At 40.9% G+C, this 16,852-nt stretch overlaps 3 protein-coding genes across 4 annotated transcripts in view; 2 read left to right on the plus strand and 1 right to left on the minus strand.

Annotated features, from left to right (window-relative positions):
- The window catches only part of eva1aa (eva-1 homolog A, regulator of programmed cell death a), a 64,123-nt gene extending 60,711 nt beyond the window's left edge, over window positions 1–3,412 (plus strand). For both annotated transcript variants that reach the window (XM_076084807.1, XM_076084806.1), the window contains exons 7-8: window positions 320–508; window positions 1,458–3,412. In XM_076084807.1, the coding sequence (XP_075940922.1) occupies window positions 320–508; window positions 1,458–1,837 (569 nt within the window). In that variant the 3' untranslated portion in view covers window positions 1,838–3,412. The remainder of the gene's footprint in view (window positions 1–319; window positions 509–1,457) is intronic.
- A 520-nt stretch (window positions 3,413–3,932) lies between these two features.
- Window positions 3,933–7,647, plus strand: efhc1 (EF-hand domain (C-terminal) containing 1). The gene is made up of 8 exons (XM_076084033.1): window positions 3,933–3,998; window positions 4,992–5,213; window positions 5,325–5,612; window positions 5,702–5,851; window positions 6,127–6,316; window positions 6,625–6,851; window positions 7,256–7,325; window positions 7,643–7,647. Exons 1-8 carry the CDS (start codon window positions 3,933–3,935, stop codon window positions 7,645–7,647), a joined length of 1,218 nt encoding a protein of 405 aa, XP_075940148.1.
- Window positions 7,648–8,537: 890 nt separating this feature from the next.
- On the minus strand, window positions 8,538–15,456 carry tram2 (translocation associated membrane protein 2). Its single transcript, XM_076084632.1, has 11 exons — window positions 15,236–15,456; window positions 13,499–13,562; window positions 13,040–13,149; window positions 12,137–12,253; window positions 11,955–12,013; window positions 11,242–11,326; window positions 10,784–10,854; window positions 10,404–10,508; window positions 10,131–10,274; window positions 9,488–9,645; window positions 8,538–9,355 (listed from the first exon to the last, which is right to left on the minus strand). Exons 1-11 carry the CDS (start codon window positions 15,353–15,355, stop codon window positions 9,279–9,281), a joined length of 1,110 nt encoding a protein of 369 aa, XP_075940747.1. The 5' UTR covers window positions 15,356–15,456; the 3' UTR covers window positions 8,538–9,278.
- Window positions 15,457–16,852: the final 1,396 nt, after the last annotated feature.

A 16,852-nucleotide genomic window follows, 5' to 3' on the forward strand; every position in this document is an offset into this window, starting at 1 on the left:
TATGCGTCGTTCATCTTTTTTACAGAAGCGTATCTCCTAAAATGGAAAACCGCTGTGAGACTGCAGATGACTCAGTGATCTGAATGCTGTAGTCACAATACCTCAGAGACAATACACTCCGACTGTAACTGAGCCCACCAGTGGCGCGATAATCTGACTGTGCACACTCCATACTCCTTGATCTCAGAGCGTAGTCATGTACAAAGGAAACTTTTCAAAAACATCTGTGTCTAAATAAAGAATTCAAATGCAAAATGAATTACCCTCTTAGAATGCAGTCTGCTTTGTGTTGTTAAACTGAACTTTTCTGCTTTTGCAGATAGGAAGAAGATTCGGGAGACTAACCCCAACGAGGAGAAGTTTTCAGAAGCAGAAGCTGGAAGAGGAGGAGGAGGTGGAGGAGAAAGTCCACTGCGGCCCCCGGGCATGAATCCCATCATCAACTCCACCTCTAGCGCCAACATGGCCCTCATCAGCAACGCACTGGCGGCCTACAATTACATATCAGGTAGGGGGAAGATTCCTATCATCGAGTGTGATCACATGAGCAGCCTAAATATGCTGGAAAGTAAGAGACCTTAACCGGACCTCTTTTCACTTCTAATGGAAAAGATGAAATTCCACCACAGGGATCGTTGTTAGTTGAGAACAGAGCCGGATCTTAAGATTCAAGTATTTGAGTGTGTAGTTGTATGTGTGGTACGTGTGTGTGGCACGCCATCTTTTGTTTAAAAAAAAAAAAAACCCTGTTTCCTTTTTCTTGTTACTGAAAGGTATGTAAATGTGGTAAATGTTCTTGTTTTATGACCTCAAATAAACAGTCTATACATAGTGAAATGCATAAATCATGCAGTCAAATAAACTTAACTTCCATGACACATTAACTGTAATGTGAAATGGAAGTTGATCCTGTGCAAGATCAGCTTACTCAGCTTTAAACTTCTTAAAAATGCTGGATGCTGCCAGTGAATTGAATGTCGGCGAGGACTGTAACACATGATAGTTTTAGGTTGAAGACAAACAACACTACTCCAATCTAGAAGAGCTGTAAGGATCGATGAGCATGCATGGAAGCAAAGAGCAGTTACAGTCATCAAGCCTGAAAATGGTATTAGTTTTAACCAGAAGCTGTGTAGATTCATTCCTTAACAAAGATCTGAGTACTGTAACCTAAGTCCACCTGGAGCTTGAGGGGGCGGGACACATTAACCAACATTAACAGCATGTGAAAATACATTTCTGAAGATGAGTGGAAGGAGAAGAGCAGTACATAGCGAGGTTAGCAGGATTTGTGTGACACCCAACCAAGTCTGCAGCCAGTGTTCATTACAGTGAGGGAGACATCATATGTCATAACAGAGCAGGCTGAACAGGTCAGTCACAAAGATCCTATTGAATGTTTGACATATTTTCTGAAAGAAATCAACTAGCTTCTTGTCTTTCTCCCCCCCCAACAGACCACCCAGAGAGGGCTGCGCTCTTCTTCGTCTGTGGCGTGTGTTTGGGCCTCTTCCTCACACTCTTCGCCCTGGTGGTCCAGATCTCCTGCCGCACCGACTGCCAGTCCCGACAGCGGCCCCCTGCCAAGAAACGAGCGCGCCCCGCCGACTCTTCCTCCGATTCCAGCGACTCAGACTCGGACTGGGACGCCACCTCGGATCTGTCGGCGCGGCGGCACCGGCGATTCGAGCGCACGCTTAACATGAACGTATTCACGTCGGCGGAAGAGCTGGAGAGAGCGCAGAGGCTCGAGGAGCGGGAGCGAATCATCCGAGAGATATGGATGAACGGGCAACCAGACATCCCCGGGACACGGAGCCTCAATAGGTATTACTGAGGACTGCTGAGGGGAGTTTTGTAGAAAGAGACATGGCCCTCGTGAAGCTTTATAAGCAAGCATGCAAACTGTGGACTCACGCTGGTGAGAACAGTTGAGGGTATTGCAGACTTGGGGAGAAAGTTCTTTTCCCTCTGCTGGTTTGCATATTCCTCTGGGTATCATAAGCTCTGTACCCCATTCAGTAAGAGAATAAGCTCCCACTCTGCATGGTAAGCTCACCCCTTTCTGCCGGAAGCCAGAGGTGAGGGGATACACTGCCTTGCCCCTGACCTCAGCAGGCCCTTTTGAAGTGGGGATTTATGGGTTAGCTGCCTTAAGACACACACACAGGCCTGTAGAAACTACACAATGACTGAAGGGCCGAGGCCTCAGACGGGTCTGTTTCATACAGAACGTCAGTCACCTGCAAAAGACTGTGACACTTGGAGCTTTATGCTCAGCACCCTCCAGTATGTAAGTGGGGACTTTACAGAGGGGCAGCAGAAAGCAGAAAGAAGGGTACTATGGGATAACATAAGACAATCTTTCCACAGTGAATAACCGCCGCTGCCTTTTGAACTATATAAAACCAAAATATATTTTTGGGGAATTCATCTCAACCCATATGAAATCTATTTTATAATATTTAATAGTTTATTGATGTTGTGTATTTTTGTTCTCAAGTATGGTTTATCATGAGATTTTTTTTATACTTGGCGAAGGTTGTCTGGCACCTCAGGGATGCAATCCTAGTGTTTGTGTGTTTGGTTGATGTATTTGCTTCCTAAGAAGGGGATCAGCCCATTTAAACAGCTAATGTCAGCATTTAAAGAAAAGAATTAGAAATATCATATATATTGAGCCTCAAAGAGGTTTAGTGATTTAACCTTATTTTTGATACAGTATGTTTAATTCACAGTGCAGTGCCTTTTCTAGCTATTAAGTCAGATTCTATAAACCAACAACTTGTCAAATGATTTATTAATTGGATATCCCAAATGTATTTTACTGTTGCTTTGCTGAAGTAGAGCATGTTTCAAATCGGTCACTGACACGCTATGCACTTGCTGCTCTCCCCAGATGTAAATGTACGTAACCAGAATATGCCAATTTTGTACCAGTGAATTTGCGAGAAATAACTTTCTGGTCCTTGCAAAATGTCAGGTCTTGTGTCAACTGTGCCCTTATTTCTAAGATACCAGTGCTACATCGGATGCTCGGGGTGATCGCTGCTCGTGGCCATCTGGAGAAGGAACCAGCACTGAAAAAAGGTTCACAGTGGACATGCAACCTGCGTCTCTAAAATCATGTTGCCAGTTTATTAAAATAAGCTATTGTAAATCCAGCTCTGTTTGTGCTGCCTTGGATTCAAGCGTGGAAATAATTATAGTTTTCATAAAAGCTTGGTGTTTTCCTGACTGAGAGTTTAATTGAGAGTACACAGGACATATTAGGGTCATCCACATAAAGACAGCCACTCTATATCATTTTTTTTAATTAAAAACAGTTATTGTGCTTCAATTTGAATGGGGTTCAAATGTGCTGATAGCTGGTAAAGTGAGACCAAAACATGACCCCTGTGCTTGGAAATAAACTGTGTTCAAAATAACACGCCCACTGTTTTGTTTAATCTTGCACATTTTCTTCTGAAACTATGTTTTGATTTTTAAATGTCACCTTAAATGTGCACAATGCCACCATTAAAGTCCAGCACCATACTCGCTCTGTAGTACTGTGGACCTCGGAAAGAATTATTTGCTCATAATAACTTAACAAATATAGAGTTGACACTGTACAATAAGGTCACCATGAACTCTCAAGACGTGAGCTTATGATGGATCACGTGTGGGTCAGTGAGATGTATTGGTGGGGATCGCCCCCTGGTGGTAGAGTTGGAGCTCTTCAGTTTGTGTCAATTAAGTTTGAAGTCACCCATTTTTTGACGAGTTATTTATAGCTATTGCCAATGATTTTATGATAAATAAATAAAACGTATTTATTTGAAATTGTTGCTGTTGTGCCGTTTCCGCGGACACGACACAAACAAGCCCTAACTAGTAGATTCACACATTCATACTGGTTCACATCCTGTGGAGGTGAGCAAAGTGACACAATGTCTTGGAACAGCAGGAGCCACGGACTACCGTTCATACCAGGATTTACCTTTCCGGATGTAACGGTAAGACTGTTACATTGGCTAGTAACGATAAAGGTTAAACACAAACTAGGTTATAGGTTCGTTAGGATGTCTTAATTCAAAATGTCGTTAAATTGCTTAGCTTGGTTTAAGGCTCTTTCGTTTCACTAACGGTTTTAAGCCTTTATTTGACAATATGCGACAATGCATTAAGGTCCCAGAGAGTAGGACTGTTGGTAGTTGTAATTGATTTAGTAAAATAAAATGCAGAATCGTAATATTATGGCTACTTGTTTAACTTAAACTAAGCTAATATAGGCTAACATCTGTTGGCACTTGTTGCCATGGCAAAAACAACAAAACACTTTCAGGCAGCTTGGCTGAAGGAATGCAGATAAATGTAAATATGGAGAAGATGCATTGTACTGTTTAGAATGACGAGAACCGATACAAACTATTATAATTTAGTTTAACGTCAATCATCATGTGAAATATAGTTTTACTGACGTCAATGTTTTCACATTAACATTAAATAGATATTAAAAGGGGAATTATGACCTGTTTACAAAACCTCTAAGCAGCTTATAATACATCATTCAAACTACTAATGACGAGGTTTGTTTTAATCGATAAAAAACACAATCTGTTATTTCATTATCATTTGAAATGTGTGTTTTTATGAGGGAACAAAAACACTATAAGTAAAGTAAAAGGATAACATTTAGAATTTGTGATGGTTTACAAATTATCTTTTGGACGGTGGCAAATAAATTGAGTCTGGAGACCAGCTGCTATAATAAAACAACAATATCATCAATGATGGCAATTAGTATCTCTCTCTCTCTCTCTCTCTCTCTCTCTCTCTCTCTCTCTCATATATATATATATATATATATATATATATATATATATATATATATATATACATATGTATTTATTCATGGAATTTCACAATATTTACATAGCACCTGCTTTATAATAAAAAAATACAAAACAATCTCACTTTTTTGGGACCTTTAATGTCTTTCTCTGCAGAAGTCAACCTTCCATCGTCCCCAGACACTGAAGTACAACAAAGGCTATGCTCTGGCCCCTCGCCCCACTGTGGGTATTGGACAGGATCCTCTTTTATCTGAACAGTTGATCCAGCAGGAGATCAGTAATTTGTCTATTGAGACGCCAGACATAACTTACGGCTCCTCTGACCAGAGCATAGTCAAAGTCTTCATCCCAGCTCACGTGGCCCTTGACAAAAAGGTACAATAATATTATCTATTTATTCATTTTATTTGGATTGTTGTTGCTGTCCAATAAACTATCCAATTAATTGCTTGTTTGTTTGGTTTGTACCACCCTCTTGTCTTGTAGGTGCTGCGCTACAATGCATACTTTCAGGAAAATATCCAGTATTCCCCTGAAGAGGAGTGCTGGGTCCATCCCGTGGTCATTTACTACTACCTCGAGGATGACAGCATGTCCATCTTTGAGCCCATAGTGGAGAATTCTGGATTATCGCAGGGGAAACGGCTCAAACGCCAGCGGCTGCCCAAGAATGAACGTGGAGAGCATTACCAATGGAAAGACCTCAATATTGGCATGGACTTGGAGGTGTACGGGGTCAAGTACCACATCACACAGTGCGACACTTTTACAAAGGTACAACATTCACTTATAGGAAAGCTCTTGAAGTGTGTTATGCATATTCGTTATCTTCTATATATATATATACTGTGTCTCATATGTAGGAATTCATGGAAAGTGAGGGCATTGTTCTAAACGAGCCTGAGCCAATCCCTGTGGATCCCTACAGCAAACGTGACAAAAACCCTCAGCCTTCCTTCACAACAGCCTCCGGATTTGACGACTTGCACAAGTTTCTGACCATGGATTGTATGGTAAAGGAAATATGTGAAGTTTGCGTTTCTTCTAGTTAAGATTGAGCCAATATCTACAGTAATAGTGAAGCCAATTTTAAGTTAATTTAACCTTACAGTATAAATCATCTACAAGAGCAAAGTAAAACTCAAGATAAGTTTTGTACTAAACCACATTTTTCAAATATAAGTGATCTTTCGAAGTGATCTTGCATCGTTAACCAGGTGTTTGTACCGTGACATTTTGCATTTGACTTACCAATTCTAATCCAGGCTTTTAACCTCTTCCTGGTCAGGTGCTGCGTTTCTCTGCCCTGTGGGAGGATACGGATAATCTGTTTGGGGAGACCAGGCCTGTTACCATCCAGTACTACCTGGTGGATGACACGGTGGAGATCAATGAGGTCTACGGACGCAACTGCGGACGATTACCCTTCCCTGTCCTGATGCGCAGACTGAAGTTGCCCAAGAAAAGGAAACCGCCTGGTAAAATGCAACGTTGTGTTTCTGTCACGTTTAGCTTTGTATATAATTGGATCTGACGCGGTGCTTTGGTTCAGGAGCCTCTTTCTATCACGTCATCAGAGTGAATCTTATCTTAAAACCAGCATCACTTTAACACTATTTACATCATACTGCTCTGTAATTGAGTTTTGGTTATATATATATATATTTTTGTCAAATATTGTTTGCGGTGCAGAAAAAAAACCACAATTGTATTTTTTTAAAAGAGACAACATAAAAAGATTTCTAAACTAATTAACACCAATGACAATACTCGTGTTTCCATCCAGAGATCTTTCCCAGCTGTGTGCTGGAGGTTTCAGCAGCGGAGGTAGACGAGTACTACTCCCCCAAAGACTTCCAGGTGGGACAAAGGATAGAGCTGCTGAGCCGTCGCTTCCTGCTGTATGACTGCGACGGCTTCACTAAAGAGTATTACCAAAAGAATCACCCTGACCTGGAGATGAAACCCTTAGAGGTACCAAAAGAAACTGACCTGCTTCAGGAGAAGAAGAAGGTAAGAACCGGAAATGTATTTTTCATCTCAAACTATATCATCTCTATTGCCTGAGGATATGTGACTTTTTGTCGCTATAGATAATTATGTTTTGTCCTTCATTACCCTCGTCTGTCCATGTTTATTTATTGTACATTTATTGTACATATGGAGCAGCTAAATATTTAACTTCTTTTTGAATATGTGTTTGTTTTACTGTTGTGTACTTTTATGTGTCTGTAGCTGCTATGACGTTTTGTTATCTATTCTGTCCACCTCTATATCTCACACTGCCTACAGCCCAGCGCTGTGTTGGACAGTAGGCTGGCTCCCATAAGAATTGGCCTTCGAGTAGTATTCTTGAACGGGTGTTGAAAATATTTGATATACTACAATTTGTATTTCTATTGTGAATCTTTCTACAGGAGGCTCCTCCCTATAATGCTTTTGGTTCACAAGAAGAATGTGCTAAAGACTTCAGACGCCAGAAGCCGGGTATGCGGAAAGCAAATAACCAGCCGACCAGAGAGGTAAAAATCAGACCAGCCATTTAAAATAACACACTTCTCTAGAATCTTCACTTTAAAAAAAAGAAATGTGACGCATACAACAATTTATGTCCATTCTCTATCAGTTGATTATGTAGCAGAGCCATCTTCATGATGTCATGGAAGGTTGGATTGCCTCAAGAGTTCACTCCACAAGACCAAGTGAAAGCCTTTGCAGAATGTTTCTTAACATAATAAACAAACTATTGTCTGATATCAGACAGAATTGTCATTTTGTCACACTCTTGCTCTTTCCATTCTCAGTCTGACATTGCCTCCACACTCACACGCTTACATTCGACAGTCGATGTGTTGCCATGTCATCATACTTTGTTCTGGTGTTTTAAGAGTGAAGTAAATATTTCCTAAAATATTCAAATCACGTGTCATTAAAAAAAAAAAAGACCATCAATCGCTAGTATTTGCTTATTCCGACTCAGAACTTCAAGAGAAGCCTACCAGAGGGGAGAGTTGGTAGAACCAGTGAGGAGAACGCAAAACACATCTCCCCCCCCTTTGAATAAATGCGTTCACAGCAGAGTGCTGTTTGATGTCATCTGTATTTTTGATTGATTTAGAACAGCCCCGATAGCAGCGTCAATGTTGTCTGTAGCGGTGTCCACTGTTTTATTACTCTTCGGTTCCAGTGCACAGCCGACGACAACAGCGTTAGTCCCGCCCATGGCACTAATTGTTCGGACTCCTGTGGCACTGATTGGCTGAATCACTTTTTTAATGAGAAAACCGCTCTCAATCGTCACAACGCCAGACGAATCAGTCGACTCAAACTCGGAGGATTGGGCAGATTGAAAGGTTTGGACCCATACAAAACAAACACTGGACCTGCTGCAGAAAATGTATTTTGTTTGATGGAATCCGACGATGTTCCCTCATCCACATAAAACAAGCGGAAGACCAAATATGGACATGTTTAGCAGGCTGTCAATAGCATTCAGGTGGTTGAGTCCAAGTGCACTACCCAATACAGAATCACCTTAACACACTGCTGTTAACCGTTTTATGATAGAACGCTGGAAATGTAGAAGAAAGGAGAAGTAATTCTGAATGCATTCATCTCCATTTACCAACTGGCAATGCAAGCATTTTCCATTTCTGCAAAAATAGGGAAACATGTAGAAAAATGATTTCAGTCACAATATTTCAGAAAATTGCATTATTTAATAAAGTAATTCACAAAAAAATGGAATGGCATGCGGTAATATCCATCATACATACTTGATGCTTATCTGTTCAGTGACCTGTGATGAATTTCAGATTTTAAACAGACATTATTCATTGGGGCGTGGCCCAGGTTGACCCCACTATTGGTTGGCCAAAATCCCTTTCCTGACATGGTGAAGGGATAATGGTAAGGCCAGCATACAGTTATCTGTTATCATACCATACCATATCAGTAAAAATGTTCTGCTACAACGAACCAGACTAGAAAATAAGCAAAGCCAATTCAATGAGGAGAGCTGAAAACAGCCGACGCAAGACAACACTACAGCCGATACAGTACTTATGCATGAGGATATGCATCAACACATTCAACAGTGACACACAGCCAGTAACGTGTGTGCCGCATACGGTGTTCACTTTACATTTGAAATCATTCTGCATACAATTGGTGCTCCTTATCCGTGGGATAGCAGATGTAGATGTATAAAAAAAATACTGATATGATGAAAAGAGTAAATGTCTGTTGGGCTCAAGGGATTTCCTTTGATTTCATTTTCCAGCATCCGAGCCCTAAGTCTGTAGCGACTGAGTTCGTGTAACATCTCAGGACATAGTCAACAAGAGGCTTGGTGGCCGGTGGCCGCCAGCTTTCCCGTTGTGGTGTTGAGAAACCTCGGCCAGGGCTGAGGTCACTGTTCAGGCCAGTGGGTGGGCTATCTTAGGGGGATTTGAGTTTTTTGATCCGAGGAGAGGCTCCATTCTCTGCTTTAAGAACTCCGTTTTCATGGTGACCAACTAGCAGGAGGGGGGAAAAAGTGAGAAGTCAGGATCTCTACTAATGTAGCAGATAAACATTCAACGTTCATCAGGACAAATCAAGAAAGCAGGGAATGATGGCGGGGGGGGAAAAGTCACATTTATACTCACGTGAGTCTCTCTTCAGCAGCCGGAGGGGTTGTTTTGCGGCAGCCTTCTTGCGGACAGCCTGTTCGTGTCTGAACTCCCTCCAGCGTCTCAGCTGGAAGCGGATAAACTTCCAGAGTAGCCAAGATTGGGTCAAACATACCAGCAGTAGAACGGTCATCCTGAAGGGGCCCCAAGGACAGAAGATTAGTGCAATTGTGTGCTTTGGAAAATGCATGAAGTAAGGTCTGAACAGCTTTTTTTATTTTTTATTTCTCAGGCTTTGAAAGCAATGGACACTAAGGCAACCACAATTTAGTTTGGACCAGTTGCCCCGTTTGCAGCCAAGTCAAGTAATCTGCTAGATATGTTGTCCTTGGGGAGATATCTTTCAACAGAGTTCTTAATAGTCATGTAAACTGCAAGTACAGCAAATTGTTAAGCGTGACATGTTTTTACTCGCCATGTCATATTTGGTCAATCAGTGTCAAATTCCTGGCTACAGCTACTGTGAATTTATGTTGCAGACCAATAAAGACATTAAAAAGTTTAAGGTTTTTCGTGGGCGCTAAGTGTGTTTTTGACTAGTTGTCACAGTAGCTGTAAAAAGCAATAGCAGTGCCACAAAATAATTCAGTATCCACAGATGTTGGCCGTAGGTCGTTACCTTATCAGCACAGTGTTGAAGTTGCCCATCTCCCAGTCCAGCCCCTGGTTCTCACTACGAGCCAAACCAAACCCAACAGCCAGGAACATCAGGGTCAGAGTGACCATCCGTGTAAACACAAAGCTGATGGCCCACATGTCAAACCTGAAGCACAAACAAAACAACTATTTGTCATAGGAACATATCAATAAATCTGTAAAAGTCAAGTCATAGCAATAAAAGACAAAAAAAAAAAAAAAAAAAAAAAGAGACTAAAACAGTGAGGTTACTGACATTTTCTGATGGTTCTCATCAGTGAAGTAGAAGAGTCTGGCGATGTGAAAGCCCAGTTCTGAGACATACTGGAGGAAGAGGAGTACCAGACCCACACGACTTAAACTGAACAAAAAGAGGAAAGAAGCAGACGAGTGATAAGTTAAAGCAGGGAAAATCATCCAGTGGTGAACATCCATAGAGGGTTCTGAAACCATTTACAGTCATTTACATAATAGCAGTAGCAGTAAAGCAGAACAGTGCAGTGAAATCTGGCGCTGCAGATAAATTCGTCGAGTTTCAACCTCAAACTAAACTTCCTGTTAAGTCGTTTCTCGCTCTCTCCCACATTTGAATTTTGCAGGTTCTCAAGAAGAAAGCTCCTTCTGCTGGGCGCTTACTTTAACGAATAGGCTGCAGCGATGTGCAGCAGGTACAGACAGATGTACTGGAGCTGACGAGAAATCTCCTCCTGAAAGAAAACAAAACAGTTGCAAATGATATTGCTTTTTGTTCTTTGTCACGCTCTGTCTAATGTGCGTACATGCAAAACAATCACTCATTCCTGTACTTCTGTCTTTGTGAGGACACTCACTGACATAGTGCATTCCCACCATCACACCTACTTAAATGCCTAACACCCATAAATCTAACCGGAGCCTTAAAACCAAGTCGTAGCCATTTGAAGGAGAGTGGATCTGCCAAAATGTCCTCATTTACCCAAAATGCCCTTATACTCTGTCGGCCTAAAAGTCAAATGGGTGCTCACAAAGATAGATGTACAAGTACACACACACACACACGGCTTATCTAGTCACACTCCAAAAACTCATCCAGTTCCCAGGGCCTCCTTACTGACCTTGCGTACTTTCTGGAAGTAGAGCTCCGGCAAGGCATGGAGCCAGTAGGCCAGCTGAGTGAGGTAGAAAAACTTCACCTGAAACCTGGAACCACAGACAGGCAGAAGGGAAGTAGGAGAAAGGGGGGAAAAGGGCAAGAAGGAGAGAGAGAGAGAGTCGGTACAATTCACACAGCTGCCACAGTGACACATTCCTAGTTTGATTAGGCTCCCATGACAATGCAACTGTTAAACACCTTTAAGATGCCTGATTAGGAGTAGACACAGCTGAGTAATCCAGCAGAAATGTCCCTGTTTTTAACGGTGTTCAATTCTTTATTCATAACTCTAACGCATGTTAGCACGGCTGGTTAGTTTTGGCTCTGTGTGCAGTCAGAAAATCATGGTAAGCTACAAACTACAGGCGGTAGACCAAAGCTGGATTACCAACAGACCAAATCGGACAACCTGGGGCCCCAATGTCCCTAGATCCACTGCGTGGTAATTATTTAGTCGTTTATAGCATTAAATTACAATATGAAATCCAGCATTTTCATAGAGGGCCGAGTCAAAATCTAGTTTTAATTGCAACATTTGAGTTGATATCAAACGTATATAGTGCATAGTATAACCGGCCCTGGGGTAGAACAAATAACGTAATCATCTAAATTAAATATACTTATTTTCGAATAAAAAATATATCACAAACAGAGCAAGTATCGCATCATTCATACCTGAGGTGTACATGGGGATAGTTCTCCCAGAGACTGCTGAGATGAAAGAGATATCCTTCCTGTGTGGAGAAATCAAAGACGAGAACACTTTATACTGTCTTTCCTTTGTGTGTGTGTGTGTGTGAGTGAAATACACTATATCCTTGACACGTCTTAAGTAGTCACTGAATAATCTCACTCACTGTTATGACGATGTACAAACTCCACACACTCGACACCAAGTGAAACACACACAGCTGACCCGACTCATTGAACTTGGTATTCTTGCTCTTGGAGAGGTGGAGACGCCGGTTCACTTTCTGCAACACGAACAATACAAGAGATCATGTGAATGCAACTGGATCCGGTCACAATGGGCGACCTGATGACAGCTGAATGTGTCATACACAAGCAAGTGTCACAGTAAAATAACTAGGACAAGAAAAGAAAAAGAAAACAGCAGATACTATTTGTGTCTCCTCTGAAGTATTCCTTTCAAGACACTTTGGAAATCGTGGTGATGGTGCTAAAATAAACCCTCATTCCTCCTCCGCTGGCCTATTTCTAAACAATGACACAAGGGCTCATACCTTCAGATGGATTAAATGCTACTCTCTCTCTCTCTCTCTCTCTCTCTCTCTCTCTTCACAACTCCATTCCTAAGAGAACTGGAGCAATGTCTGTCGGATTTAGTCTGAGAAACAGTCAATTTGCTGCTCTTTACGTCTTTTGATACGTTACATTTCAAATGGTTCCGTTTCAAATGTCCTTTTAGGTGCAACTGGATGTAAACACTTTAACTATGCATCTTCATATACTTGAATACATTCATCAATAGCATACTCTTACTGAGGAAACGGTAAATAGGATAAGACATTATAGGGTTTTTAAAATGTAGCAGTTCTTTCCGTTTTTCCAAAGAAACATCCTAGAAAATGATTGTCTGATAAAATAAAGCCTTAGCCTCCTTTTAGTATTTACTCATTGCTGTGCTTCTCTACGTCTAACCCTCTGACAGTATACTGTATACTGTATAGAAGGACCTCTTTGTGTCTACCATGCCCCCTCTTGTGATGCATTATGCCACTGGGTGACTGAGTACTTACATCCAGTAGATACTCCTGCACTACTGCATGGAGGATGATGGCGATGAAGAAATAGAAGAGGATGGTGGCAGAGTCCTTCCATCCGTAATGGTAAAACGTCACCTCGCCCTCTAAACACACATAGGAGGGGTTAAACACACACACACACACACACACACACACACACACACACACACACACACACACACACACACACACACACACACACACACACACACACACACACACACACACACACACACACACACACACACACACACACACACACACACACACACGTACAATGAGAGGTGTGTTAAGCATCCTGGAGCTATGTAAACTCGGTTTAAAAATCACAATTCAATGGCGGTAATATGATGACGTTATATGCAGGAATTGAAACGTATGAACTGTAGGATTAGCCATTGACTGTGAATTAAAGTTGGTATTTAATAAGAAATCCACAACTGCACTGCATACCTGGTGATAGTGTGGTCACGTTGTACTGAGGCTGAATGAAGAGTATGGCCGTCTTGGCTGTTGTCTGGAAATCGGGTGAGATGGGAATTAGTATTTCATAGAACATCAAATGGCCAGTCTTCGAGGTATCATTCAAGTATGTACAGTATGTGGGTATGTGTCTGTGCCTGTACTTGTGAGAGCGCGAGTGAGACTCCTAGCTTTTCAGAATGTATAATGTTGTTTATAATATTGTCAGTCAACCCTCCCCCGTGGCATCATGACCGACTGGGAGCTGAAAGAATCTGTCTGTTGACTCGGGATGTGGAAACTGTAACAGAGCTTCCCAAATTACTCTATGACAAGCAAGTTTCCCCAAACCTTTTTTAGCTTAAGACCACTTTAAATGTAGCGATATGTAGCTGCTTGTCACAGGTCCATGTAGCTGTGACTAGTTCAGTCAAAAGAGATTTTAAATAGTTTATTCTGAGTAACTTTTGGAGGCCCGAAGAGGTAGAACTATCCAGTATCGCACAAGACAAATTTGTCTTCAATTATTTTTGCAATTAATTGAATTGTCATTTATTCTACATCACATTTTCTCAGATCATTTATGGAATATTTTGCTTAATAAATTATTGAGGCAATTCAAATTGTCAAAATTGTTCAGTTGACTAATTGACTGGTTTTAACGATCGTAGAAATGTCATGCTGTGTCTCAGATGTCTTTCCTATCCCATTTATCAACTTTATTTATTTTATTTATTTATTTATCTTCACACCCTTGGGGACGGAACATAACGGGACTTTGATAACATTTGGTGTAAAACAAAATGTCATCCTTTTGATAGCACGTAGCATAACCTATTAGCTTTAGAGACAACCTCATGAATAAAGTCACTGCATGTCAAAATCCCTTCAGGTCAATGCAGACCTTAGAGCCAGCAGCCACGGCGCAAAGATTGAGACGTGGCACTTAACTATCACCGGCAAGCTCGCGACGAAAAGTCATACCACTTCCGGCTACGCTTTTAGAAATAAAAGCCCTCACCGTCGGACGTCTGCTGAATCACATTCCAAGCAACAGCGACGCTTTTAATTTGAATGCTGATAAATGCTCTACTTGCTGTCTTAGCTGGACTCCCTGTGCTAAATGACAATTATCAGAATCAAAACGTTGCAGCGGTCTTTTCTGGGAACTGGAACCAAAAGGGTAAAACATACACTTCAGGAAACGAATAAGATACATTGTGTACTACATGAGGAGACTGGTATGGCTGTGCCATCAGAGTTTTCAGTTCTATCCCGGTTTATTAAACTATTTTTGAAATAAACTTTTAAGTAGTAAAAGGCAAAATACCGATAACTTTGAACATATCACAGTTTAAGTAGCAATACGCGTGTAAAGTTGCAGTTTACACCCTGCTGTTTACAGCTGTTACTGTGTGGATCAGTTTTAAATCTGACGTTGCTACTTTGACTACAAACCGAGTAAGATTCATTGTTCATAAAACTTGTAAAAAAAAAAAAAACGTGAAAAAACTGCAGCAAGCAGCCACCATATCCGCGGAACTGATTCCACTGATAGAAAGCGCAGATGCAGTCAAACAACAAGTTTTTTAACAAAAGCAAAAGATCATTTCGACCGAATAAGTTTCCGCTTCGCACCAAGTCAACATCTCTGTGCGTGCAGCAGGCTCTCCGTCTTAAAACAGCTGAGAGAGACGAGGGAAGAAAGAGAATCTGGGTTCATCTCACCTCAAACATCAATCCAATCAAAACGAAAATCACCAGACTGAAGACGATGTCGGCATGGTTTTGAATTAAGAACTCCTGGCTGAAGAAAGGGTAACTCTTGTTTCTCCGGCGGAATGCCATGTCAACTCAATGCTGTTTTCCCTGCTATTTTATAAATCTCAATTTTTTTTCTGACTACGAAGTTCAGGAGTTAACTTTCTCACTGATTTACGCATGCGCGACTTCTTAAAGGGCGCGTGCCATACATACCTTCCTTGAGGCCGTCTACCGTTTACACAAGAAGTACAGTCTATTATGACAAAAGGCCGTTTCAACCTGAGCGGCCATCGGTGGTGGAAAGTAAGCATAGTTACTCAAGCAATGTGCGGAATAAAGTACTATTTGTAGGTATTTGAACTTAACTATTTATGTAATATTTTCCATTTACGCTACTTTATAATTACTCCACCACATTTCAGAGGCAAATATTTACTCCACTACATTTATTTGATAGCTTTAGTCACTTTACAGGTTTAGATCATTAATACAAATTAGATATCAACTAATAATTTAATCAACTAATGCTTTATTATAGATTAGGCTACCAAGAAATATATTAAGTCATTGAAATTAGCTTCACTTGTACCAGCTGCAACATCAAAGTAATGTTTACATTAATGCATCACTAATTATAATCCCAAACTGTAATATACATTATTCTGAAATGGGCCACAATGAGAACTTTTACTTCTGGTACTTAAAGTACATGTTGGTGCTACTTAAGTAAGATTTGGAATGAGGATCTTTACTTGTAACCGAGTACTTGTACACTGTAGATTTGCTGATTTTACTGAAATAAAACATCTGAATACTTCGTCAACCACAGAGCAGTGCACATCCTAAATGCTTAAAAACAATTCAACTCACGACAAAAAAAACCCCAATATTTAAATGATGACAAACACTTGTACTCCAGTCACCCCAATATGATGGTTATTTATTGCTTATTTAAAGCCACCAGTGGCCTTTCACTTCACATTTCAAAATTTCATAAAGAAAGTCACCTGCAAGAGAAAAGCCAGCATTATCTCACTGCTTTGTTTGTGGATTTCATCCCTTTGACAGAGCAGGAATGAACAAAACATACACGTGTGCCCTAGAAATAGCATCAAGAGCACTTACAAAAAGTCACTACAAGTACCTCATTAGCATATTTTCATGTTGTTACACATTACACATTTGAAAGCTTTTAAAGTCAGTGCCTGAGACATTTTTTCCCCCGACAATGTAAATTCAAACGACATTTTAGCGATTACATGGTCAACATGTAAATAAAGATAAAACATCAAACACAGTTTTCACCAGGTTGACACACTAGCCCTGCTCAAAGCAATGCCAGTTGACATGATTGATTATACGAAAAATACAGTTTCTTATTCTCTGAGGGGACCGGGGATTTGTTTCTTTACATGGCGATAACAATAAATCACAGCAATAGACATAATGGTACAGAAGATACTTGTGCTTTTAAGAAGCCGACGAAGCTCCGGCTTTACGCTGAGATGGTGACGATTCAGAGGTCAATAGTTTCTCTATTCGCATAACTGCTGGCAATTATTAACATGAGTAACAGCAGTT

This window comes from Anarhichas minor, unplaced genomic scaffold (genome assembly GCF_050575085.1).
Source record: "Anarhichas minor isolate MPS153535 unplaced genomic scaffold, ASM5057508v1 ptg000136l, whole genome shotgun sequence".
Classification (NCBI taxonomy): Eukaryota; Metazoa; Chordata; class Actinopteri; order Perciformes; family Anarhichadidae; genus Anarhichas; species Anarhichas minor.

Coding starts and splice junctions, on each gene's coding strand:
- tram2 (XM_076084632.1), bottom strand. CDS start 15,355: ATGGCATTCCGCCGGAGAAACAAGAGTTACCCTTTCTTCAGCCAGGAG. Junction 13,563..15,235: donor TGATTGGATTGATGTTTGAG/GTGAGATGAACC, acceptor CCCGATTTCCAG/ACAACAGCCAAGACGGCCAT. Junction 9,356..9,487: donor GCTGCTGAAGAGAGACTCAC/GTGAGTATAAAT, acceptor CCCTCCTGCTAG/TTGGTCACCATGAAAACGGA.
- efhc1 (XM_076084033.1), top strand. CDS start 3,933: ATGTCTTGGAACAGCAGGAGCCACGGACTACCGTTCATACCAGGATTT. Junction 3,999..4,991: donor TTACCTTTCCGGATGTAACG/GTAAGACTGTTA, acceptor CTTTCTCTGCAG/AAGTCAACCTTCCATCGTCC. Junction 6,852..7,255: donor TGCTTCAGGAGAAGAAGAAG/GTAAGAACCGGA, acceptor ATCTTTCTACAG/GAGGCTCCTCCCTATAATGC.